The sequence below is a fragment of the Blennius ocellaris genome (assembly GCF_963422515.1).
Source record: "Blennius ocellaris genome assembly, contig: SCAFFOLD_77, whole genome shotgun sequence".
Taxonomy (NCBI): Eukaryota; Metazoa; Chordata; class Actinopteri; order Blenniiformes; family Blenniidae; genus Blennius; species Blennius ocellaris.
In genome coordinates this window covers 42,643-67,500 of record NW_027662247.1, presented here as the reverse complement: position 1 = coordinate 67,500, position 24,858 = coordinate 42,643, and the positions used below count along the sequence as shown (strand labels likewise).

At 51.2% G+C, this 24,858-nt stretch overlaps 1 protein-coding gene across 2 annotated transcripts in view; it reads right to left on the bottom strand.

Annotated features, from left to right (window-relative positions):
• Positions 1-6,463, bottom strand: part of atg16l2 (ATG16 autophagy related 16-like 2) — a 19,598-nt gene extending 13,135 nt beyond the window's left edge. For both annotated transcript variants that reach the window (XM_080521396.1, XM_080521397.1), the window contains exons 1-3: positions 6,191-6,463; positions 4,539-4,593; positions 190-256 (exon numbers count right to left, since the gene is read on the bottom strand). In XM_080521396.1, the coding sequence (XP_080377522.1) occupies positions 190-256; positions 4,539-4,593; positions 6,191-6,350 (282 nt within the window). In that variant the 5' untranslated portion in view covers positions 6,351-6,463. The remainder of the gene's footprint in view (positions 1-189; positions 257-4,538; positions 4,594-6,190) is intronic.
• Between the last annotated feature and the right edge of the window lie 18,395 nt (positions 6,464-24,858).

Sequence of the window (24,858 nt, the reverse complement as noted above, 5' to 3'; positions counted from 1 at the left end):
TTGGTTAACCAGTTGGTTTGTAGTTGAGTTCAGTTCAACCAGTTGGTTTGTAAGAACCATAATTAACCAGCTAGTTAACTGTGACATGAATAAGATGAAAGGGTTAAGTTAACCAGCTGCTGATAATCAACCAATCAACAACCAGCATATAAACCAGAAGGTTGAGTTAACTAGCAGGTTAGTGCTCACCTCTCCACAGGTTTGGTTCAGCAGGTGCTTCTGATGCAGGAGTGAGCTGCTTTCAGCAAGAGGACGCCTGAACACACAATGCAGGGTGAGACGGGTGAGACGGGTGAGTTTAGGGTGAGACGGGTGAGTTCAGGGTGCGACGGGTGAGTTTAGGGTAAGACGGGTGAGACAGGTGGGTTCAGGGTGAGACGGGTGATTTTAGGGTGAGACGGGTGGGTTCAGGGTGAGACAGGTGTGTTCAGGGTGAGATGGGTGAGTTCAGGGTGAGACGGGTGAGTTCAGGGTGAGACAGTTGAGTTTAGGGTGAGACAGGTGAGACAGGTGAGTTCAGGGTGAGTTCAGGGTGAGACAGGTGAGTTGTGGGTGAGTTCAGGGTGAGACGGGTGAGTTTAGGGCGAGTTCAGGGTGAGACGGGTGAGTTCAGGGTGAGACGGGTGAGTTTAGGGTGAGACGGGTGGGTTCAGGGTGAGTTCAGGATGAGACAGGTGAGTTATGGGTGAGTTCACGGTGAGACGGGTGGGTTTAGGGTGAGTTCAGGGTGAGACGGGTGAGTTCAGGGTGAGACGGGTGAGTTTAGGGTAAGACGGGTGAGACAGGTGGGTTCAGGGTGAGACGGGTGATTTTAGGGTGAGACGGGTGGGTTCAGGGTGAGACAGGTGTGTTCAGGGTGAGATGGGTGAGTTCAGGGTGAGACGGGTGAGTTCAGGATGAGACAGTTGAGTTTAGGGTGAGACAGGTGAGACAGGTGAGTTCAGGGTGAGTTCAGGGTGAGACAGGTGAGTTGTGGGTGAGTTCAGGGTGAGACGGGTGAGTTTAGGGCGAGTTCAGGGTGAGACGGGTGAGTTCAGGGTGAGACGGGTGAGTTTAGGGTGAGACGGGTGGGTTCAGGATGAGACAGGTGAGTTATGGGTGAGTTCACGGTGAGACGGGTGGGTTTAGGGTGAGTTCAGGGTGAGACAGGTGAGTTCAGGGTGAGACGGGTGAGTTTAGGGTAAGACGGGTGAGACAGGTGGGTTCAGGGTGAGACGGGTGATTTTAGGGTGAGACGGGTGGGTTCAGGGTGAGACAGGTGTGTTCAGGGTGAGATGGGTGAGTTCAGGGTGAGATGGGTGAGTTCAGGATGAGACAGTTGAGTTTAGGGTGAGACAGGTGAGTTCAGGGTGAGACAGGTGAGTTGTGGGTGAGTTCAGGGTGAGACGGGTGAGTTTAAGGCGAGTTCAGGGTGAGACGGGTGAGTTCAGGGTGAGACGGGTGGGTTCAGGGTGAGTTCAGGGTGAGACGGGTGAGTTTAGGGTGAGACGGGTGAGTTTAGGTTGAGACGGGTGGGTTCAGGGTGAGTTCAGGGTGAGACAGGTGTGTTCAGGGTGAGATGGGTGAGTTCAGGGTGAGACAGGTGAGTTTAGGGTGAGACGGGTGGGTTCAGGGTGAGACGGGTGAGACGGGTGGGTTCAGGGTGAGTTCAGGGTGAGACAGGTGTGTTCAGGGTGAGATGGGTGAGTTCAGGGTGAGACAGGTGAGTTTAGGGTGAGTTCTGGGTGAGACGGGTGAGTTTATGGTGAGACGGGTGGGTTCAGGGTGAGACGGGTGAGACGGGTGGGTTCAGGGTGAGACAGGTGTGTTCAGGGTGAGATGGGTGAGTTCAGGGTGAGATGGGTGAGTTTAGGGTGAGACGGGTGGGTTCAGGGTGAGACGGGTGGGTTCAGGGTGAGTTAAGGGTGAGACAGGTGAGACAGGGTGAGACAGGTGAGTTCAGGGTGAGTTCTGGATGAGTTCAAGGTGAGACAGGTGAGTTCTGGGTGAGACAGGTGAGTTCAGGGTGAGACAGGTGAGTTCAGGGTGAGTTCTGGGTGAGTTCAGGGTGAGACAGGTGAGTTCAGGGTGAGTTCTGGATGAGTTCAAGGTGAGACAGGTGAGTTCTGGGTGAGACAGGTGAGTTCAGGGTGAGATGGGTGAGTTCAGGGTGAGACAGGTGAGTTCAGGGTGAGTTCTGGGTGAGTTCAGGGTGAGACAGGTGAGTTCAGGGTGAGTTCTGGATGAGTTCAAGGTGAGACAGGTGAGTTCTGGGTGAGACAGGTGAGTTCAGGGTGAGATGGGTGAGTTCAGGGTGAGACAGGTGAGTTCAGGGTGAGATCAGGGTGAGACAGGTGAGTTCAGGGTGAGTTCTGGGTGACACAGGTGAGATCAGGGTGAGATCAGGGTGAGACCAGGGTGAGACGGGTGAGTTCAGGGTGAGACGGGTGAGTTTAGGGTGAGACGGGTGGGTTCAGGGTGAGACAGGTGTGTTCAGGGTGAGATGGGTGAGTTCAGGGTGAGACGGGTGAGTTCAGGATGAGACAGTTGAGTTTAGGGTGAGACAGGTGAGTTCAGGGTGAGTTCAGGGTGAGACGGGTGAGTTTAGGGTGAGATGGGTGAGTTCAGGGTGAGACAGGTGAGTTTAGGGTGAGTTCAGGGTGAGACAGGTGAGTTGTGGGTGAGTTCAGGGTGAGACGGGTGAGTTTAGGATGAGACGGGTGAGTTCAGGGTGAGACGGGTGAGTTTAGGGTGGGACGGGTGGGTTCAGGGTGAGACAGGTGTGCTCAGGGTGAGTTCAGGGTGAGACGGGTGAGTTTAGGGTGAGACGGGTGAGTTTAGGTTGATACGGGTGGGTTCAGGGTGAGTTCAGGGTGAGACAGGTGTGTTCAGGGTGAGATGGGTGAGTTCAGGGTGAGACAGGTGAGTTTAGGGTGAGTTCCGGGTGAGACGGGTGAGTTTATGGTGAGACGGGTGGGTTCAGGGTGAGACGGGTGAGACGGGTGGGTTCAGGGTGAGTTCAGGGTGAGACAGGTGTGTTCAGGGTGAGATGGGTGAGTTCAGGGTGAGATGGGTGAGTTTAGGGTGAGACGGGTGGGTTCAGGGTGAGACGGGTGGGTTCAGGGTGAGTTCAGGGTGAGACAGGTGAGACAGGGTGAGACAGGTGAGTTCAGGGTGAGTTCTGGATGAGTTCAAGGTGAGACAGGTGAGTTCTGGGTGAGACAGGTGAGTTCAGGGTGAGACAGGTGAGTTCAGGGTGAGTTCTGGGTGAGTTCAGGGTGAGACAGGTGAGTTCAGGGTGAGTTCTGGATGAGTTCAAGGTGAGACAGGTGAGTTCTGGGTGAGACAGGTGAGTTCAGGGTGAGATGGGTGAGTTCAGGGTGAGACAGGTGAGTTCAGGGTGAGTTCTGGGTGAGTTCAGGGTGAGACAGGTGAGTTCAGGGTGAGTTCTGGATGAGTTCAAGGTGAGACAGGTGAGTTCTGGGTGAGACAGGTGAGTTCAGGGTGAGATGGGTGAGTTCAGGGTGAGACAGGTGAGTTCAGGATGAGTTGTGGATGAGTTCAGGGTGAGACAGGTGAGTTCAGGGTGAGACAGGTGAGTTCAGGGTGAGATCAGGGTGAGACAGGTGAGTTCAGGGTGAGTTCTGGGTGACACAGGTGAGATCAGGGTGAGATCAGGGTGAGACCAGGGTGAGATCAGGGTGAGTTCAGGGGAGGTCAGGGTGAGACCAGGGTGAGATCAGGGTGACACAGGTGAGATCAGGGTGAGTTCAGGGTGAGACAGGTGAGTTCTGGGTGAGATCAGGGTGAGTTCAGGGTGACACAGGTGAGATCAGGGTGAGATCAGGGTGAGACAGGTGAGATCAGGGTGAGTTCAGGGTGAGACAGGTGAGTTCAGGGTGAGATCAGGGTGAGACAGGTGAGTTCAGGGTGAGTTCTGGGTGAGACAGGTGAGTTCAGGGTAAGATCAGGGTGAGTTCAGGGTGAGATCAGGATGAGACAGGTGAGTTCAGGGTGAGACAGGTGAGTTCAGGGTGAGATCAGGGTGAGACAGGTGAGTTCAGGGTGAGATCAGGGTGACACAGGTGAGATTAGGGTGAGACCAGGGTGAGATCAGGGTGAGTTCAGGGTGACACAGGTGAGATCAGGGTGAGATCAGGGTGAGTTCAGGGTGAGACAGGTGAGTTCAGGGTGAGTTCTGGGTGAGATAAGGGTGAGTTCAGGGTGACACAGGTGAGATCAGGGTGAGATCAGGGTGAGATCAGGGTGAGATCAGGGTGAGTTCAGGGTGAGAGCAGGCTGAGACGGGTGAGTTCAGGTTGAGACCAGGGTGAGAGCAGGGTGAGTTCAGGGTGAGACAGGTAAGTTCAGGGTGAGATCAGGGTGAGATCAGAGTGAGACAGGAGAGTTCAGGGTGAGACGGGTGAGTTCAGGGTGAGATCAGGTGAGTTCAGGGTGAGACAGGTGAGATCAGGGTGAGATCAGAGTGAGACAGGTGAGATCAGGGTGAATTCAGGGTGAGTTCAGGGTGAGAGCAGGGTGAGTTCAGGGTGAGTCACCTGGTTAGGTTCAACACTCCAGACGTCAGGTTGTTTCGTTCCAGAAGTCGAGAGTCTGAGAGAAAAAAAATCACAGAAAATCATCAGAACCAGAGAAGATCTGAGAGCTGAACCCCCTCAACACCTCCGGTACCCCTCCTCACACCCCCCCTCAATAACCCCCCAGTACCCCCCCTCAATAACCCCCCCAGTACCCCCCCACAACACCCCCCCCAGTACCCCCCCACAATACCCCCCTCAATAACCCCCCCAATACCCCCCCTCAACACCCCCCCTCAATAACGCTCCCAGTACCCCTCCTCAACACCCCCAGTACCCCCCCTCAATAACCCCCCAGTACCCCTCCTCAACACCCCCAGCACCCCTCCTCAACCCCCCCAGTACCCCCCCTCAATAACCCCCCAGTACCCCTCCTCAACACCCCCAGCACCCCTCCTCAACCCCCCCTCAACCCCTCCCCTCAAAACCCCCCCAGTACCCCCCCTCAACACCCCCCCTCAATAACCCCCCCAGCACCCCCCTCAATAACGCTCCCAGTACCCCCCCTCAAAACCCCCGGCACCCCTCCTCAACCCCCCCAGTACCCCCCCTCAAAACCCCCAGTCACCCTCCTCAACACCCACCTCAATAACCCCCCCAGTACCCCTCCTAAACACCCCCAGCACCCCTCCTCAACCCCCCCGTCAATAACCCCCCCAGTACCCCCCTTCAACACCCCCCCTCAATAATAACGCTCCCAGTGCCCCCCCTCAACACCCCCAGTACCCCTCCTCAACACCCCCCCCCAGTACCCCCCTCAATAACGCTCCCAGGACCCCCCCTCAAGACCCCCAGCACCCCTCCTCAACCCCCCTTCAACAACCCCCCCAGTACCCCCCCTCAAAACCCCCAGTCATCCTCCTCAACACCCACCTCAATAACCCCCCCAGTACCCCTCCTAAACACCCCCAGCACCCCTCCTCAACCCCCCCTCAACACCCCCGTCAATAACCCCCCCAGTACCCCCCTTCAACACCCCCCCTCAATAACGCTCCCAGTACCCCCCCTCAACACCCCCAGTACACCTCCTCAACACCCCCCCTCAATAACCCCCCAGTACCCCTCCTCAACCCCTCCCCTCATAACCCCCCCAGTACCCCCCCTCAATAACCCCCCAGTCCCCCCTCAACACCCCCAGTCACCCTCCTCAACAACCCCCCCAGTACCCCTCCTCAACAGCCCCCCTCAATAACCCCCCCAGTCACCCTCCTCAACCCCCCCCTCAATAACGCTCCCAGTACCCCCCCTCAACACCCCCAGTCACCCTCCTCAACACCCCCCCAGTATCCCCCCCAACCCCCCCCTCAACACCCCCCCTCAATAACGCTCCCAGTACCCCTCCTCAACACCCCCAGTCACCCTCCCAGGCACCCCCCCAGTCACCCTCCTCAAACCTTCCTCAACACCCCGTCACCCCCCCCAGTCCCCCTCCCAGATACCCTCCTCAACCCTTCCTCAACACCCCCTCAACACCCCCAGTCACCCCTCAATAACCCCCCCAGTACCCCCCCTCAATAACGCCCCAGTCACCCTCCTCAACCCTTCCTCAACACCCCCTTGACACCCCCAGTCACCCTCCCAGTCCCCCCCCCCCCCCCCCCCCCATGTCGTACAGAACCGGATCAGGTCCTGGAACATGGCGTGTTGGTTCTGGTCCCGGTTCTTCAGCTGGTGGATGATGTGGTCCCTCCAGGCCTCCGTAGTCCTCCGGATCCCGGTCTGGACCCGGGTCTCGGTCTGGATCGCGGTCCGGGCTCTGGTGTTGTCGGCCATGTTAGTCCGGTACCGGCCCCCCTCCCCCCCCGCAGCCAGCGGGGCTCCAGATGTTATTTACTTTCCTTCTCTGGCGGTGGAACTTCTTTATTTCCGGACTTTACTCTAGGGGGCGGGGCTAAGACGGCCTGAACCAATCACCGCGAGCTTCGCTCGACTTCCCGTTTGACGCTCGGAACGTGACGTCATCGCGCACCGCAGCGCGAGAGAAGCCGAGAGAAGCCGTCGGTGGGGAATCCACCGCCGCCATCTTGTTCGGCCATTTCGATCCGAATCACCACCCCAGCGCCACTGTCGGTGGGAGGCAGTACTACATGCAATATGTTTTGTTCCGACGCACAATTACAGCGTCACTGTCGGTGGGAGGCAAGAGGACATGATCCACAATACAACCGCGCTCCTCCAGGACTGAAACCTCGCCAGTGGGTATAAAAGTGGCGGTGTACGGCCGCTGACATGCTTGTTTGTGGACGCCGCCATTATTGCTCACGGTCAGCGCCATACTACTCTCAAAGCTCAAACCTCGCCAGTGCGGCATCATAGTGGTGGCTTACGGCCACTGACATGCTTGTTTGTGGTCGCCGCCATATTTAAAAGGACAAGTGACGTCACTGCTTCAGTGACGTCACGGTTTCATGGATCATGTTCAGTTTGAAGAAGCACAAGAACACTGGAGGAACATCCAGTAGATATAATGTGGATAAAGCTCAGAGTGTTTATAAGGTCCAGAGCAAAGTGGATTGAAGAGGGAGAACCCCCCCCCCCATCATATTCCATATTCAATGTATACAAACAGCCTAGAAAAAGAAAGCTTTGAACAAAAAGTATAATGGAGGTTTCTTTATTTACCTGTAGTCATCTTCTTAAGAAAATGCTGAATCACTTTTCAATTACATAAATGATCTGGTTCTCGTAAACAAAGAAAACTTTACAAATGTAGAAGATGTAACCACATTTTGAACAGTTTAATTCAATGTCTCATCATAAATCAGCCTCTGATCTCCAGGCTCAGATGGAAGAACTACAAACATTCCTGAAAATAAATTAAAGTTGCTATTTGAGACAATAATGTTTACTGGTGAGGAATTATTGACGGTGACATGATGCAGAATTATTTCAGACATCCTGAATCAGCTTTCCTTCTATTTGTCATGTTTCCTTCCCTTCAGGACGACATAGAGTCTCATCTAACCTTCTTCTCTGTTCTAAATACTGCAGTACATTTACTCTTCTCTGTTCTAAATACTGCAGTACATTTACTCTTCTCTGTTCTAAATACTGCAGTACATTTACTCTTCTCTGTTCTAAATACTGCAGTACATTAACTCTTCTCTGTTCTAAATACTGCAGTACATTTACTCTTCTCTATTCTAAATACTGCAGTACATTTACTCTTCTCTGTTCTAAATACTGCAGTACATTTACTCTTCTCTATTCCAAATACTGCAGTATATTTACTCTTCTCTGTTCTAAATACTGCAGTACATTTACTCTTCTCTGTTCTAAATACTGCAGTACATTTAGTACCCACCAGAGTGTAGTTGGTTTCACCCAGAGTGTAGTTGGTTCTACCCAGAGTGTAGTTGGTTCTACCCAGAGTGTAGTTGGTTCTACCCAGAGTGTGTAGTTGGTTCCACCCAGAGTGTAGTTGGTTTCACCCAGAGTGTAGTTGGTTCCATCCAGAGTGTAGTTGGTTCCACCCAGAGTGTAGTTTGTTCTACCCAGAGTGTAGTTGGTTTCACCCAGAGTGTAGTTGGTTCTACCCAGAGTGTAGTTGGTTCCACCCAGAGTGTGTAGTTGGTTCCATCCAGAGTGTAGTTGGTTCCACCCAGAGTGTGTAGTTGGTTCCATCCAGAGTGTAGTTGGTTCCACCCAGAGTGTGTAGTTGGTTCCACCCAGAGTGTAGTTGGTTCTACCCAGAGTGTAGTTGGTTCCACCCAGAGTGTGTAGTTGGTTCCACCCAGAGTGTAGTTGGTTCTACCCAGAGTGTAGTTGGTTCCACCCAGAGTGTGTAGTTGGTTTCACCCAGAGTGTAGTTGGTTCTACCCAGAGTGTAGTTGGTTCTACCCAGAGTGTAGTTGGTTCTACCCAGAGTGTGTAGTTGGTTCCACCCAGAGTGTAGTTGGTTTCACCCAGAGTGTAGTTGGTTCCATCCAGAGTGTAGTTGGTTCCACCCAGAGTGTAGTTTGTTCTACCCAGAGTGTAGTTGGTTTCACCCAGAGTGTAGTTGGTTCTACCCAGAGTGTAGTTGGTTCCACCCAGAGTGTGTAGTTGGTTCCATCCAGAGTGTAGTTGGTTCCACCCAGAGTGTGTAGTTGGTTCCATCCAGAGTGTAGTTGGTTCCACCCAGAGTGTGTAGTTGGTTCCACCCAGAGTGTAGTTGGTTCTACCCAGAGTGTAGTTGGTTCCACCCAGAGTGTGTAGTTGGTTCCACCCAGAGTGTAGTTGGTTCTACCCAGAGTGTAGTTGGTTCCACCCAGAGTGTAGTTGGTTCTACCCAGAGTGTAGTTGGTTCCACCCAGAGTGTAGTTGGTTCTACCCAGAGTGTAGTTGGTTCCACCCAGAGTGTAGTTGGTTCTACCCAGAGTGTAGTTGGTTCCACCCAGAGTGTAGTTGGTTCTACCCAGAGTGTAGTTGGTTCCACCCAGAGTGTAGTTGGTTTCACCCAGAGTGTAGTTGGTTCTACCCAGAGTGTGTAGTTTGTTTCACCCAGAGTGTAGTTGGTTCCACCCAGAGTGTGTAGTTGGTTCCACCCAGAGTGTGTAGTTGGCTCCATCCAGAGTGTAGTTGGTTCCACCCAGAGTGTAGTTGGTTCTACCCAGAGTGTAGTTGGTTCCACCCAGAGTGTGTAGTTGGTTCCATCCAGAGTGTAGTTGGTTCCACCCAGAGTGTAGTTGGTTCTACCCAGAGTGTAGTTGGTTCCACCCAGAGTGTAGTTGGTTCTACCCAGAGTGTAGTTGGTTTCACCCAGAGTGTAGTTGGTTCCACCCAGAGTGTAGTTGGTTCCACCCAGAGTGTGTAGTTAGTTCCACCTAGAGTGTAGTTGGTTTCACCCAGAGTGTAGTTGGTTCTACCCAGAGTGTAGTTGGTTCCACCCAGAGTGTGTAGTTGGTTCCATCCAGAGTGTAGTTGGTTCTACCCAGAGTGTAGTTGGTTCCACCCAGAGTGTGTAGTTGGTTCAATCCAGAGTGTAGTTGGTTCCATCCAGAGTGTAGTTGGTTCCACCCAGAGTGTGTAGTTGGTTCCATCCAGAGTGTAGTTGGTTCCACCCAGGGTGTACTCTTGGTTCCCAGAGTGTAGTTGGTTCCACCCAGAGTGTGTAGTTAGTTCCACCCAGAGTGTAGTTGGTTTCACCCAGAGTGTAGTTGGTTCTACCCAGAGTGTAGTCGGTTCCACCCAGAGTGTAGTTGGTTTCACCCAGAGTGTAGTTGGTTCTACCCAGAGTGTAGTTGGTTCCACCCAGAGTGTGTAGTTGGTTCCACCCAGAGTGTAGTTGGTTTCACCCAGAGTGTAGTTGGTTCTACCCGGAGTGTAGTTGGTTCCACCCAGAGTGTGTAGTTGGTTCCATCCAGAGTGTAGTTGGTTCCACCCAGAGTGTAGTTGGTTCCACCCAGAATGTGTAGTTGGTTCTACCCAGAGTGTAGTTGTAGTTGGTTCTACCCAGAGTGTAGTTGGTTCCACCCAGAGTGTAGTTGGTTCCACCCAGAGTGTGTAGTTGGTTCTATCCAGAGTGTAGTTGGTTCCATCCAGAGTGTAGTTGGTTCTACCCAGAGTGTAGTTGGTTCCACCCAGAGTGTAGTTGGTTCCATCCAGAGTGTAGTTGGTTCCACCCAGAGTGTGTAGTTGGTTCCATCCAGAGTGTAGTTGGTTCCATCCAGAGTGTAGTTGGTTCCACCCAGAGTGTAGTTGGTTTCACCCAGAGTGTAGTTGGTTCTACCCAGAGTGTAGTTGGTTCCACCCAGAGTGTGTAGTTGGTTCCACCCAGAGTGTAGTTGGTTTCACCCAGAGTGTAGTTGGTTCTACCCAGAGTGTAGTTGGTTCCACCCAGAGTGTGTAGTTGGTTCCACCCAGAGTGTAGTTGGTTTCACCCAGAGTGTAGTTGGTTCTACCCAGAGTGTGTAGTTTGTTTCACCCAGAGTGTAGTTGGTTCCACCCAGAGTGTGTAGTTGGTTCTACCCAGAGTGTGTAGTTGGTTCCACCCAGAGTGTGTAGTTGGTTCCATCCAGAGTGTAGTTGGTTCAAACCAGAGTGTAGTTGGTTCTACCCAGAGTGTAGTTGGTTCCACCCAGAGTGTAGTTGGTTCTACCCAGAGTGTAGTTGGTTTCACCCAGAGTGTAGTTGGTTCTACCCAGAGTGTAGTTGGTTCCACCCAGAGTGTGTAGTTGGTTCAATCCAGAGTATAGTTGGTTCCATCCAGAGTGTGTAGTTGGTTCCATCCAGAGTGTAGTTGGTTCCACCCAGAGTGTAGTTGGTTTCACCCAGAGTGTAGTTGGTTCTACCCAGAGTGTAGTTGGTTCCACCCAGAGTGTGTAGTTGGTTCCACCCAGAGTGTAGTTGGTTTCACCCAGAGTGTAGTTGGTTCTACCCAGAGTGTAGTTGGTTCCACCCAGAGTGTGTAGTTGGTTCCACCCAGAGTGTGTAGTTGGTTCCACCCAGAGTGTAGTTGGTTCTACCCAGAGTGTAGTTGGTTTCACCCAGAGTGTAGTTGGTTCTACCCAGAGTGTAGTTGGTTCCACCCAGAGTGTGTAGCTGGTTCCATCCAGAGTGTAGTTGGTTCCACCCAGAGTGTGTAGTTGGTTCCATCCAGAGTGTAGTTGGTTCCATCCAGAGTGTAGTTGGTTCCACCCAGAGTGTGTAGTTGGTTCCACCCAGAGTGTAGTTGGTTCTACCCAGAGTGTAGTTGGTTCCACCCAGAGTGTGTAGTTGGTTCCACCCAGTGTGTAGTTGGTTCCATCCAGAGTGTAGTTGGTTCCACCCAGAGTGTGTAGTTGGTTCCATCCAGAGTGTAGTTGGTTCCACCCAGGGTGTACTCTTGGTTCCCAGAGTGTAGTTGGTTCCACCCAGAGTGTGTAGTTAGTTCCACCCAGAGTGTAGTTGGTTTCACCCAGAGTGTAGTTGGTTCTACCCAGAGTGTAGTTGGTTCCACCCAGAGTGTAGTTGGTTCTACCCAGAGTGTAGTTGGTTCCACCCAGAGTGTAGTTGGTTCTACCTAGAGTGTAGTTGGTTCCACCCAGAGTGTAGTTGGTTCTACCCAGAGTGTAGTTGGTTCCACCCAGAGTGTAGTTGGTTCTACCCAGAGTGTAGTTGGTTCCACCCAGAGTGTAGTTGGTTTCACCCAGAGTGTAGTTGGTTCTACCCAGAGTGTGTAGTTTGTTTCACCCAGAGTGTAGTTGGTTCCACCCAGAGTGTGTAGTTGGTTCCACCCAGAGTGTGTAGTTGGCTCCATCCAGAGTGTAGTTGGTTCCACCCAGAGTGTAGTTGGTTCTACCCAGAGTGTAGTTGGTTCCACCCAGAGTGTGTAGTTGGTTCCATCCAGAGTGTAGTTGGTTCCACCCAGAGTGTAGTTGGTTCTACCCAGAGTGTAGTTGGTTCCACCCAGAGTGTAGTTGGTTCTACCCAGAGTGTAGTTGGTTTCACCCAGAGTGTAGTTGGTTCCACCCAGAGTGTAGTTGGTTCCACCCAGAGTGTGTAGTTAGTTCCACCCAGAGTGTAGTTGGTTTCACCCAGAGTGTAGTTGGTTCTACCCAGAGTGTAGTTGGTTCCACCCAGAGTGTGTAGTTGGTTCCATCCAGAGTGTAGTTGGTTCTACCCAGAGTGTAGTTGGTTCCACCCAGAGTGTGTAGTTGGTTCAATCCAGAGTGTAGTTGGTTCCATCCAGAGTGTAGTTGGTTCCACCCAGAGTGTGTAGTTGGTTCCATCCAGAGTGTAGTTGGTTCCACCCAGGGTGTACTCTTGGTTCCCAGAGTGTAGTTGGTTCCACCCAGAGTGTGTAGTTAGTTCCACCCAGAGTGTAGTTGGTTTCACCCAGAGTGTAGTTGGTTCTACCCAGAGTGTAGTCGGTTCCACCCAGAGTGTAGTTGGTTTCACCCAGAGTGTAGTTGGTTCTACCCAGAGTGTAGTTGGTTCCACCCAGAGTGTGTAGTTGGTTCCACCCAGAGTGTAGTTGGTTTCACCCAGAGTGTAGTTGGTTCTACCCGGAGTGTAGTTGGTTCCACCCAGAGTGTGTAGTTGGTTCCATCCAGAGTGTAGTTGGTTCCACCCAGAGTGTAGTTGGTTCCACCCAGAATGTGTAGTTGGTTCTACCCAGAGTGTAGTTGTAGTTGGTTCTACCCAGAGTGTAGTTGGTTCCACCCAGAGTGTAGTTGGTTCCACCCAGAGTGTGTAGTTGGTTCTATCCAGAGTGTAGTTGGTTCCATCCAGAGTGTAGTTGGTTCTACCCAGAGTGTAGTTGGTTCCACCCAGAGTGTAGTTGGTTCCATCCAGAGTGTAGTTGGTTCCACCCAGAGTGTGTAGTTGGTTCCATCCAGAGTGTAGTTGGTTCCATCCAGAGTGTAGTTGGTTCCACCCAGAGTGTAGTTGGTTTCACCCAGAGTGTAGTTGGTTCTACCCAGAGTGTAGTTGGTTCCACCCAGAGTGTGTAGTTGGTTCCACCCAGAGTGTAGTTGGTTTCACCCAGAGTGTAGTTGGTTCTACCCAGAGTGTAGTTGGTTCCACCCAGAGTGTGTAGTTGGTTCCACCCAGAGTGTAGTTGGTTTCACCCAGAGTGTAGTTGGTTCTACCCAGAGTGTGTAGTTTGTTTCACCCAGAGTGTAGTTGGTTCCACCCAGAGTGTGTAGTTGGTTCTACCCAGAGTGTGTAGTTGGTTCCACCCAGAGTGTGTAGTTGGTTCCATCCAGAGTGTAGTTGGTTCAAACCAGAGTGTAGTTGGTTCTACCCAGAGTGTAGTTGGTTCCACCCAGAGTGTAGTTGGTTCTACCCAGAGTGTAGTTGGTTTCACCCAGAGTGTAGTTGGTTCTACCCAGAGTGTAGTTGGTTCCACCCAGAGTGTGTAGTTGGTTCAATCCAGAGTATAGTTGGTTCCATCCAGAGTGTGTAGTTGGTTCCATCCAGAGTGTAGTTGGTTCCACCCAGAGTGTAGTTGGTTTCACCCAGAGTGTAGTTGGTTCTACCCAGAGTGTAGTTGGTTCCACCCAGAGTGTGTAGTTGGTTCCACCCAGAGTGTAGTTGGTTTCACCCAGAGTGTAGTTGGTTCTACCCAGAGTGTAGTTGGTTCCACCCAGAGTGTGTAGTTGGTTCCACCCAGAGTGTGTAGTTGGTTCCACCCAGAGTGTAGTTGGTTCTACCCAGAGTGTAGTTGGTTTCACCCAGAGTGTAGTTGGTTCTACCCAGAGTGTAGTTGGTTCCACCCAGAGTGTGTAGCTGGTTCCATCCAGAGTGTAGTTGGTTCCACCCAGAGTGTGTAGTTGGTTCCATCCAGAGTGTAGTTGGTTCCATCCAGAGTGTAGTTGGTTCCACCCAGAGTGTGTAGTTGGTTCCACCCAGAGTGTAGTTGGTTCTACCCAGAGTGTAGTTGGTTCCACCCAGAGTGTGTAGTTGGTTCCACCCAGTGTGTAGTTGGTTCCATCCAGAGTGTAGTTGGTTCCACCCAGAGTGTGTAGTTGGTTCCATCCAGAGTGTAGTTGGTTCCACCCAGGGTGTACTCTTGGTTCCCAGAGTGTAGTTGGTTCCACCCAGAGTGTGTAGTTAGTTCCACCCAGAGTGTAGTTGGTTTCACCCAGAGTGTAGTTGGTTCTACCCAGAGTGTAGTTGGTTCCACCCAGAGTGTAGTTGGTTCTACCCAGAGTGTAGTTGGTTCCACCCAGAGTGTAGTTGGTTCTACCCAGAGTGTAGTTGGTTCCACCCAGAGTGTAGTTGGTTCTACCCAGAGTGTAGTTGGTTCCACCCAGAGTGTAGTTGGTTCTACCCAGAGTGTAGTTGGTTCCACCCAGAGTGTAGTTGGTTTCACCCAGAGTGTAGTTGGTTCTACCCAGAGTGTGTAGTTTGTTTCACCCAGAGTGTAGTTGGTTCCACCCAGAGTGTGTAGTTGGTTCCACCCAGAGTGTGTAGTTGGCTCCATCCAGAGTGTAGTTGGTTCCACCCAGAGTGTAGTTGGTTCTACCCAGAGTGTAGTTGGTTCCACCCAGAGTGTGTAGTTGGTTCCATCCAGAGTGTAGTTGGTTCCACCCAGAGTGTAGTTGGTTCTACCCAGAGTGTAGTTGGTTCCACCCAGAGTGTAGTTGGTTCTACCCAGAGTGTAGTTGGTTTCACCCAGAGTGTAGTTGGTTCCACCCAGAGTGTAGTTGGTTCCACCCAGAGTGTGTAGTTAGTTCCACCCAGAGTGTAGTTGGTTTCACCCAGAGTGTAGTTGGTTCTACCCAGAGTGTAGTTGGTTCCACCCAGAGTGTGTAGTTGGTTCCATCCAGAGTGTAGTTGGTTCTACCCAGAGTGTAGTTGGTTCCACCCAGAGTGTGTAGTTGGTTCAATCCAGAGTGTAGTTGGTTCCATCCAGAGTGTAGTTGGTTCCACCCAGAGTGTGTAGTTGGTTCCATCCAGAGTGTAGTTGGTTCCACCCAGGGTGTACTCTTGGTTCCCAGAGTGTAGTTGGTTCCACCCAGAGTGTGTAGTTAGTTCCACCCAGAGTGTAGTTGGTTTCACCCAGAGTGTAGTTGGTTCTACCCAGAGTGTAGTCGGTTCCACCCAGAGTGTAGTTGGTTTCACCCAGAGTGTAGTTGGTTCTACCCAGAGTGTAGTTGGTTCCACCCAGAGTGTGTAGTTGGTTCCACCCAGAGTGTAGTTGGTTTCACCCAGAGTGTAGTTGGTTCTACCCGGAGTGTAGTTGGTTCCACCCAGAGTGTGTAGTTGGTTCCATCCAGAGTGTAGTTGGTTCCACCCAGAGTGTAGTTGGTTCCACCCAGAATGTGTAGTTGGTTCTACCCAGAGTGTAGTTGTAGTTGGTTCTACCCAGAGTGTAGTTGGTTCCACCCAGAGTGTAGTTGGTTCCACCCAGAGTGTGTAGTTGGTTCTATCCAGAGTGTAGTTGGTTCCATCCAGAGTGTAGTTGGTTCTACCCAGAGTGTAGTTGGTTCCACCCAGAGTGTAGTTGGTTCCATCCAGAGTGTAGTTGGTTCCACCCAGAGTGTGTAGTTGGTTCCATCCAGAGTGTAGTTGGTTCCATCCAGAGTGTAGTTGGTTCCACCCAGAGTGTAGTTGGTTTCACCCAGAGTGTAGTTGGTTCTACCCAGAGTGTAGTTGGTTCCACCCAGAGTGTGTAGTTGGTTCCACCCAGAGTGTAGTTGGTTTCACCCAGAGTGTAGTTGGTTCTACCCAGAGTGTAGTTGGTTCCACCCAGAGTGTGTAGTTGGTTCCACCCAGAGTGTAGTTGGTTTCACCCAGAGTGTAGTTGGTTCTACCCAGAGTGTGTAGTTTGTTTCACCCAGAGTGTAGTTGGTTCCACCCAGAGTGTGTAGTTGGTTCTACCCAGAGTGTGTAGTTGGTTCCACCCAGAGTGTGTAGTTGGTTCCATCCAGAGTGTAGTTGGTTCAAACCAGAGTGTAGTTGGTTCTACCCAGAGTGTAGTTGGTTCCACCCAGAGTGTAGTTGGTTCTACCCAGAGTGTAGTTGGTTTCACCCAGAGTGTAGTTGGTTCTACCCAGAGTGTAGTTGGTTCCACCCAGAGTGTGTAGTTGGTTCAATCCAGAGTATAGTTGGTTCCATCCAGAGTGTGTAGTTGGTTCCATCCAGAGTGTAGTTGGTTCCACCCAGAGTGTAGTTGGTTTCACCCAGAGTGTAGTTGGTTCTACCCAGAGTGTAGTTGGTTCCACCCAGAGTGTGTAGTTGGTTCCACCCAGAGTGTAGTTGGTTTCACCCAGAGTGTAGTTGGTTCTACCCAGAGTGTAGTTGGTTCCACCCAGAGTGTGTAGTTGGTTCCACCCAGAGTGTGTAGTTGGTTCCACCCAGAGTGTAGTTGGTTCTACCCAGAGTGTAGTTGGTTTCACCCAGAGTGTAGTTGGTTCTACCCAGAGTGTAGTTGGTTCCACCCAGAGTGTGTAGCTGGTTCCATCCAGAGTGTAGTTGGTTCCACCCAGAGTGTGTAGTTGGTTCCATCCAGAGTGTAGTTGGTTCCATCCAGAGTGTAGTTGGTTCCACCCAGAGTGTGTAGTTGGTTCCACCCAGAGTGTAGTTGGTTCTACCCAGAGTGTAGTTGGTTCCACCCAGAGTGTGTAGTTGGTTCCACCCAGTGTGTAGTTGGTTCCATCCAGAGTGTAGTTGGTTCCACCCAGAGTGTGTAGTTGGTTCCATCCAGAGTGTAGTTGGTTCCACCCAGGGTGTACTCTTGGTTCCCAGAGTGTAGTTGGTTCCACCCAGAGTGTGTAGTTAGTTCCACCCAGAGTGTAGTTGGTTTCACCCAGAGTGTAGTTGGTTCTACCCAGAGTGTAGTTGGTTCCACCCAGAGTGTAGTTGGTTCTACCCAGAGTGTAGTTGGTTCCACCCAGAGTGTAGTTGGTTCCACCCAGAGTGTAGTTGGTTCTACCCAGAGTGTAGTTGGTTCCACCCAGAGTGTAGTTGGTTCTACCCAGAGTGTAGTTGGTTCCACCCAGAGTGTAGTTGGTTTCACCCAGAGTGTAGTTGGTTCTACCCAGAGTGTGTAGTTTGTTTCACCCAGAGTGTAGTTGGTTCCACCCAGAGTGTGTAGTTGGTTCCACCCAGAGTGTGTAGTTGGCTCCATCCAGAGTGTAGTTGGTTCCACCCAGAGTGTAGTTGGTTCTACCCAGAGTGTAGTTGGTTCCACCCAGAGTGTGTAGTTGGTTCCATCCAGAGTGTAGTTGGTTCCACCCAGAGTGTAGTTGGTTCTACCCAGAGTGTAGTTGGTTCCACCCAGAGTGTAGTTGGTTCTACCCAGAGTGTAGTTGGTTTCACCCAGAGTGTAGTTGGTTCCACCCAGAGTGTAGTTGGTTCCACCCAGAGTGTGTAGTTGGTTCCACCCAGAGTGTAGTTGGTTCTACCCAGAGTGTAGTTGGTTCCACCCAGAGTGTGTAGTTGGTTCCACCCAGTGTGTAGTTGGTTCCATCCAGAGTGTAGTTGGTTCCACCCAGAGTGTGTAGTTGGTTCCATCCAGAGTGTAGTTGGTTCCACCCAGGGTGTACTCTTGGTTCCCAGAGTGTAGTTGGTTCCACCCAGAGTGTGTAGTTAGTTCCACCCAGAGTGTAGTTGGTTTCACCCAGAGTGTAGTTGGTTCTACCCAGAGTGTAGTTGGTTCCACCCAGAGTGTAGTTGGTTCTACCCAGAGTGTAGTTGGTTCCACCCAGAGTGTAGTTGGTTCTACCTAGAGTGTAGTTGGTTCCACCCAGAGTGTAGTTGGTTCTACCCAGAGTGTAGTTGGTTCCACCCAGAGTGTAGTTGGTTCTACCCAGAGTGTAGTTGGTTCCACCCAGAGTGTAGTTGGTTTCACCCAGAGTGTAGTTGGTTCTACCCAGAGTGTGTAGTTTGTTTCACCCAGAGTGTAGTTGGTTCCACCCAGAGTGTGTAGTTGGTTCCACCCAGAGTGTGTAGTTGGCTCCATCCAGAGTGTAGTTGGTTCCACCCAGAGTGTAGTTGGTTCTACCCAGAGTGTAGTTGGTTCCACCCAGAGTGTGTAGTTGGTTCCATCCAGAGTGTAGTTGGTTCCACCCAGAGTGTAGTTGGTTCTACCCAGAGTGTAGTTGGTTCCACCCAGAGTGTAGTTGGTTCTACCCAGAGTGTAGTTGGTTTCACCCAGAGTGTAGTTGGTTCCACCCAGAGTGTAGTTGGTTCCACCCAGAGTGTGTAGTTAGTTCCACCCAGAGTGTAGTTGGTTTCACCCAGAGTGTAGTTGGTTCTACCCAGAGTGTAGTTGGTTCCACCCAGAGTGTGTAGTTGGTTCCATCCAGAGTGTAGTTGGTTCTACCCAGAGTGTAGTTGGTTCCACCCAGAGTGTGTAGTTGGTTCAATCCAGAGTGTAGTTGGTTCCATCCAGAGTGTAGTTGGTTCCACCCAGAGTGTGTAGTTGGTTCCATCCAGAGTGTAGTTGGTTCCACCCAGGGTGTACTCTTGGTTCCCAGAGTGTAGTTGGTTCCACCCAGAGTGTGTAGTTAGTTCCACCCAGAGTGTAGTTGGTTTCACCCAGAGTGTAGTTGGTTCTACCCAGAGTGTAGTCGGTTCCACCCAGAGTGTAGTTGGTTTCACCCAGAGTGTAGTTGGTTCTACCCAGAGTGTAGTTGGTTCCACCCAGAGTGTGTAGTTGGTTCCACCCAGAGTGTAGTTGGTTTCACCCAGAGTGTAGTTGGTTCTACCCGGAGTGTAGTTGGTTCCACCCAGAGTGTGTAGTTGGTTCCATCCAGAGTGTAGTTGGTTCCACCCAGAGTGTAGTTGGTTCCACCCAGAATGTGTAGTTGGTTCTACCCAGAGTGTAGTTGTAGTTGGTTCTACCCAGAGTGTAGTTGGTTCCACCCAGAGTGTAGTTGGTTCCACCCAGAGTGTGTAGTTGGTTCTATCCAGAGTGTAGTTGGTTCCATCCAGAGTGTAGTTGGTTCTACCCAGAGTGTAGTTGGTTCCACCCAGAGTGTAGTTGGTTCCATCCAGAGTGTAGTTGGTTCCACCCAGAGTGTGTAGTTGGTTCCATCCAGAGTGTAGTTGGTTCCATCCAGAGTGTAGTTGGTTCCACCCAGAGTGTAGTTGGTTTCACCCAGAGTGTAGTTGGTTCTACCCAGAGTGTAGTTGGTTCCACCCAGAGTGTGTAGTTGGTTCCACCCAGAGTGTAGTTGGTTTCACCCAGAGTGTAGTTGGTTCCACCCAGAGTGTGTAGTTGGTTCCACCCAGAGTGTGTAGTTGGTTCCACCCAGAGTGTAGTTGGTTCTACCCAGAGTGTAGTTGGTTTCACCCAGAGTGTAGTTGGTTCTACCCAGAGTGTAGTTGGTTCCACCCAGAGTGTGTAGCTGGTTCCATCCAGAGTGTAGTTGGTTCCACCCAGAGTGTGTAGTTGGTTCCATCCAGAGTGTAGTTGGTTCCATCCAGAGTGTAGTTGGTTCCACCCAGAGTGTGTAGTTGGTTCCACCCAGAGTGTAGTTGGTTCTACCCAGAGTGTAGTTGGTTCCACCCAGAGTGTGTAGTTGGTTCCACCCAGTGTGTAGTTGGTTCCATCCAGAGTGTAGTTGGTTCCACCCAGAGTGTGTAGTTGGTTCCATCCAGAGTGTAGTTGGTTCCACCCAGGGTGTACTCTTGGTTCCCAGAGTGTAGTTGGTTCCACCCAGAGTGTGTAGTTAGTTCCACCCAGAGTGTAGTTGGTTTCACCCAGAGTGTAGTTGGTTCTACCCAGAGTGTAGTTGGTTCCACCCAGAGTGTAGTTGGTTCTACCCAGAGTGTAGTTGGTTCCACCCAGAGTGTAGTTGGTTCTACCCAGAGTGTAGTTGGTTCCACCCAGAGTGTAGTTGGTTCTACCCAGAGTGTAGTTGGTTCCACCCAGAGTGTAGTTGGTTCTACCCAGAGTGTAGTTGGTTCCACCCAGAGTGTAGTTGGTTTCACCCAGAGTGTAGTTGGTTCTACCCAGAGTGTGTAGTTTGTTTCACCCAGAGTGTAGTTGGTTCCACCCAGAGTGTGTAGTTGGTTCCACCCAGAGTGTGTAGTTGGCTCCATCCAGAGTGTAGTTGGTTCCACCCAGAGTGTAGTTGGTTCTACCCAGAGTGTAGTTGGTTCCACCCAGAGTGTGTAGTTGGTTCCATCCAGAGTGTAGTTGGTTCCACCCAGAGTGTAGTTGGTTCTACCCAGAGTGTAGTTGGTTCCACCCAGAGTGTAGTTGGTTCTACCCAGAGTGTAGTTGGTTTCACCCAGAGTGTAGTTGGTTCCACCCAGAGTGTAGTTGGTTCCACCCAGAGTGTGTAGTTAGTTCCACCCAGAGTGTAGTTGGTTTCACCCAGAGTGTAGTTGGTTCTACCCAGAGTGTAGTTGGTTCCACCCAGAGTGTGTAGTTGGTTCCATCCAGAGTGTAGTTGGTTCTACCCAGAGTGTAGTTGGTTCCACCCAGAGTGTGTAGTTGGTTCAATCCAGAGTGTAGTTGGTTCCATCCAGAGTGTAGTTGGTTCCACCCAGAGTGTGTAGTTGGTTCCATCCAGAGTGTAGTTGGTTCCACCCAGGGTGTACTCTTGGTTCCCAGAGTGTAGTTGGTTCCACCCAGAGTGTGTAGTTAGTTCCACCCAGAGTGTAGTTGGTTTCACCCAGAGTGTAGTTGGTTCTACCCAGAGTGTAGTCGGTTCCACCCAGAGTGTAGTTGGTTTCACCCAGAGTGTAGTTGGTTCTACCCAGAGTGTAGTTGGTTCCACCCAGAGTGTGTAGTTGGTTCCACCCAGAGTGTAGTTGGTTTCACCCAGAGTGTAGTTGGTTCTACCCGGAGTGTAGTTGGTTCCACCCAGAGTGTGTAGTTGGTTCCATCCAGAGTGTAGTTGGTTCCACCCAGAGTGTAGTTGGTTCCACCCAGAATGTGTAGTTGGTTCTACCCAGAGTGTAGTTGTAGTTGGTTCTACCCAGAGTGTAGTTGGTTCCACCCAGAGTGTAGTTGGTTCCACCCAGAGTGTGTAGTTGGTTCTATCCAGAGTGTAGTTGGTTCCATCCAGAGTGTAGTTGGTTCTACCCAGAGTGTAGTTGGTTCCACCCAGAGTGTAGTTGGTTCCATCCAGAGTGTAGTTGGTTCCACCCAGAGTGTGTAGTTGGTTCCATCCAGAGTGTAGTTGGTTCCATCCAGAGTGTAGTTGGTTCCACCCAGAGTGTAGTTGGTTTCACCCAGAGTGTAGTTGGTTCTACCCAGAGTGTAGTTGGTTCCACCCAGAGTGTGTAGTTGGTTCCACCCAGAGTGTAGTTGGTTTCACCCAGAGTGTAGTTGGTTCTACCCAGAGTGTAGTTGGTTCCACCCAGAGTGTGTAGTTGGTTCCACCCAGAGTGTAGTTGGTTTCACCCAGAGTGTAGTTGGTTCTACCCAGAGTGTGTAGTTTGTTTCACCCAGAGTGTAGTTGGTTCCACCCAGAGTGTGTAGTTGGTTCTACCCAGAGTGTGTAGTTGGTTCCACCCAGAGTGTGTAGTTGGTTCCATCCAGAGTGTAGTTGGTTCAAACCAGAGTGTAGTTGGTTCTACCCAGAGTGTAGTTGGTTCCACCCAGAGTGTAGTTGGTTCTACCCAGAGTGTAGTTGGTTTCACCCAGAGTGTAGTTGGTTCTACCCAGAGTGTAGTTGGTTCCACCCAGAGTGTGTAGTTGGTTCAATCCAGAGTATAGTTGGTTCCATCCAGAGTGTGTAGTTGGTTCCATCCAGAGTGTAGTTGGTTCCACCCAGAGTGTAGTTGGTTTCACCCAGAGTGTAGTTGGTTCTACCCAGAGTGTAGTTGGTTCCACCCAGAGTGTGTAGTTGGTTCCACCCAGAGTGTAGTTGGTTTCACCCAGAGTGTAGTTGGTTCTACCCAGAGTGTAGTTGGTTCCACCCAGAGTGTGTAGTTGGTTCCACCCAGAGTGTGTAGTTGGTTCCACCCAGAGTGTAGTTGGTTCTACCCAGAGTGTAGTTGGTTTCACCCAGAGTGTAGTTGGTTCTACCCAGAGTGTAGTTGGTTCCACCCAGAGTGTGTAGCTGGTTCCATCCAGAGTGTAGTTGGTTCCACCCAGAGTGTGTAGTTGGTTCCATCCAGAGTGTAGTTGGTTCCATCCAGAGTGTAGTTGGTTCCACCCAGAGTGTGTAGTTGGTTCCACCCAGAGTGTAGTTGGTTCTACCCAGAGTGTAGTTGGTTCCACCCAGAGTGTGTAGTTGGTTCCACCCAGTGTGTAGTTGGTTCCATCCAGAGTGTAGTTGGTTCCACCCAGAGTGTGTAGTTGGTTCCATCCAGAGTGTAGTTGGTTCCACCCAGGGTGTACTCTTGGTTCCCAGAGTGTAGTTGGTTCCACCCAGAGTGTGTAGTTAGTTCCACCCAGAGTGTAGTTGGTTTCACCCAGAGTGTAGTTGGTTCTACCCAGAGTGTAGTTGGTTCCACCCAGAGTGTAGTTGGTTCTACCCAGAGTGTAGTTGGTTCCACCCAGAGTGTAGTTGGTTCTACCCAGAGTGTAGTTGGTTCCACCCAGAGTGTAGTTGGTTCTACCCAGAGTGTAGTTGGTTCCACCCAGAGTGTAGTTGGTTCTACCCAGAGTGTAGTTGGTTCCACCCAGAGTGTAGTTGGTTTCACCCAGAGTGTAGTTGGTTCTACCCAGAGTGTGTAGTTTGTTTCACCCAGAGTGTAGTTGGTTCCACCCAGAGTGTGTAGTTGGTTCCACCCAGAGTGTGTAGTTGGCTCCATCCAGAGTGTAGTTGGTTCCACCCAGAGTGTAGTTGGTTCTACCCAGAGTGTAGTTGGTTCCACCCAGAGTGTGTAGTTGGTTCCATCCAGAGTGTAGTTGGTTCCACCCAGAGTGTAGTTGGTTCTACCCAGAGTGTAGTTGGTTCCACCCAGAGTGTAGTTGGTTCTACCCAGAGTGTAGTTGGTTTCACCCAGAGTGTAGTTGGTTCCACCCAGAGTGTAGTTGGTTCCACCCAGAGTGTGTAGTTAGTTCCACCCAGAGTGTAGTTGGTTTCACCCAGAGTGTAGTTGGTTCTACCCAGAGTGTAGTTGGTTCCACCCAGAGTGTGTAGTTGGTTCCATCCAGAGTGTAGTTGGTTCTACCCAGAGTGTAGTTGGTTCCACCCAGAGTGTGTAGTTGGTTCAATCCAGAGTGTAGTTGGTTCCATCCAGAGTGTAGTTGGTTCCACCCAGAGTGTGTAGTTGGTTCCATCCAGAGTGTAGTTGGTTCCACCCAGGGTGTACTCTTGGTTCCCAGAGTGTAGTTGGTTCCACCCAGAGTGTGTAGTTAGTTCCACCCAGAGTGTAGTTGGTTTCACCCAGAGTGTAGTTGGTTCTACCCAGAGTGTAGTCGGTTCCACCCAGAGTGTAGTTGGTTTCACCCAGAGTGTAGTTGGTTCTACCCAGAGTGTAGTTGGTTCCACCCAGAGTGTGTAGTTGGTTCCACCCAGAGTGTAGTTGGTTTCACCCAGAGTGTAGTTGGTTCTACCCGGAGTGTAGTTGGTTCCACCCAGAGTGTGTAGTTGGTTCCATCCAGAGTGTAGTTGGTTCCACCCAGAGTGTAGTTGGTTCCACCCAGAATGTGTAGTTGGTTCTACCCAGAGTGTAGTTGTAGTTGGTTCTACCCAGAGTGTAGTTGGTTCCACCCAGAGTGTAGTTGGTTCCACCCAGAGTGTGTAGTTGGTTCTATCCAGAGTGTAGTTGGTTCCATCCAGAGTGTAGTTGGTTCTACCCAGAGTGTAGTTGGTTCCACCCAGAGTGTAGTTGGTTCCATCCAGAGTGTAGTTGGTTCCACCCAGAGTGTGTAGTTGGTTCCATCCAGAGTGTAGTTGGTTCCATCCAGAGTGTAGTTGGTTCCACCCAGAGTGTAGTTGGTTTCACCCAGAGTGTAGTTGGTTCTACCCAGAGTGTAGTTGGTTCCACCCAGAGTGTGTAGTTGGTTCCACCCAGAGTGTAGTTGGTTTCACCCAGAGTGTAGTTGGTTCTACCCAGAGTGTGTAGTTAGTTCCACCCAGAGTGTAGTTGGTTTCACCCAGAGTGTAGTTGGTTCTACCCAGAGTGTAGTCGGTTCCACCCAGAGTGTAGTTGGTTTCACCCAGAGTGTAGTTGGTTCTACCCAGAGTGTAGTTGGTTCCACCCAGAGTGTGTAGTTGGTTCCACCCAGAGTGTAGTTGGTTTCACCCAGAGTGTAGTTGGTTCTACCCGGAGTGTAGTTGGTTCCACCCAGAGTGTGTAGTTGGTTCCATCCAGAGTGTAGTTGGTTCCACCCAGAGTGTAGTTGGTTCCACCCAGAATGTGTAGTTGGTTCTACCCAGAGTGTAGTTGTAGTTGGTTCTACCCAGAGTGTAGTTGGTTCCACCCAGAGTGTAGTTGGTTCCACCCAGAGTGTGTAGTTGGTTCTATCCAGAGTGTAGTTGGTTCCATCCAGAGTGTAGTTGGTTCTACCCAGAGTGTAGTTGGTTCCACCCAGAGTGTAGTTGGTTCCATCCAGAGTGTAGTTGGTTCCACCCAGAGTGTGTAGTTGGTTCCATCCAGAGTGTAGTTGGTTCCATCCAGAGTGTAGTTGGTTCCACCCAGAGTGTAGTTGGTTTCACCCAGAGTGTAGTTGGTTCTACCCAGAGTGTAGTTGGTTCCACCCAGAGTGTGTAGTTGGTTCCACCCAGAGTGTAGTTGGTTTCACCCAGAGTGTAGTTGGTTCTACCCAGAGTGTAGTTGGTTCCACCCAGAGTGTGTAGTTGGTTCCACCCAGAGTGTAGTTGGTTTCACCCAGAGTGTAGTTGGTTCTACCCAGAGTGTGTAGTTTGTTTCACCCAGAGTGTAGTTGGTTCCACCCAGAGTGTGTAGTTGGTTCTACCCAGAGTGTGTAGTTGGTTCCACCCAGAGTGTGTAGTTG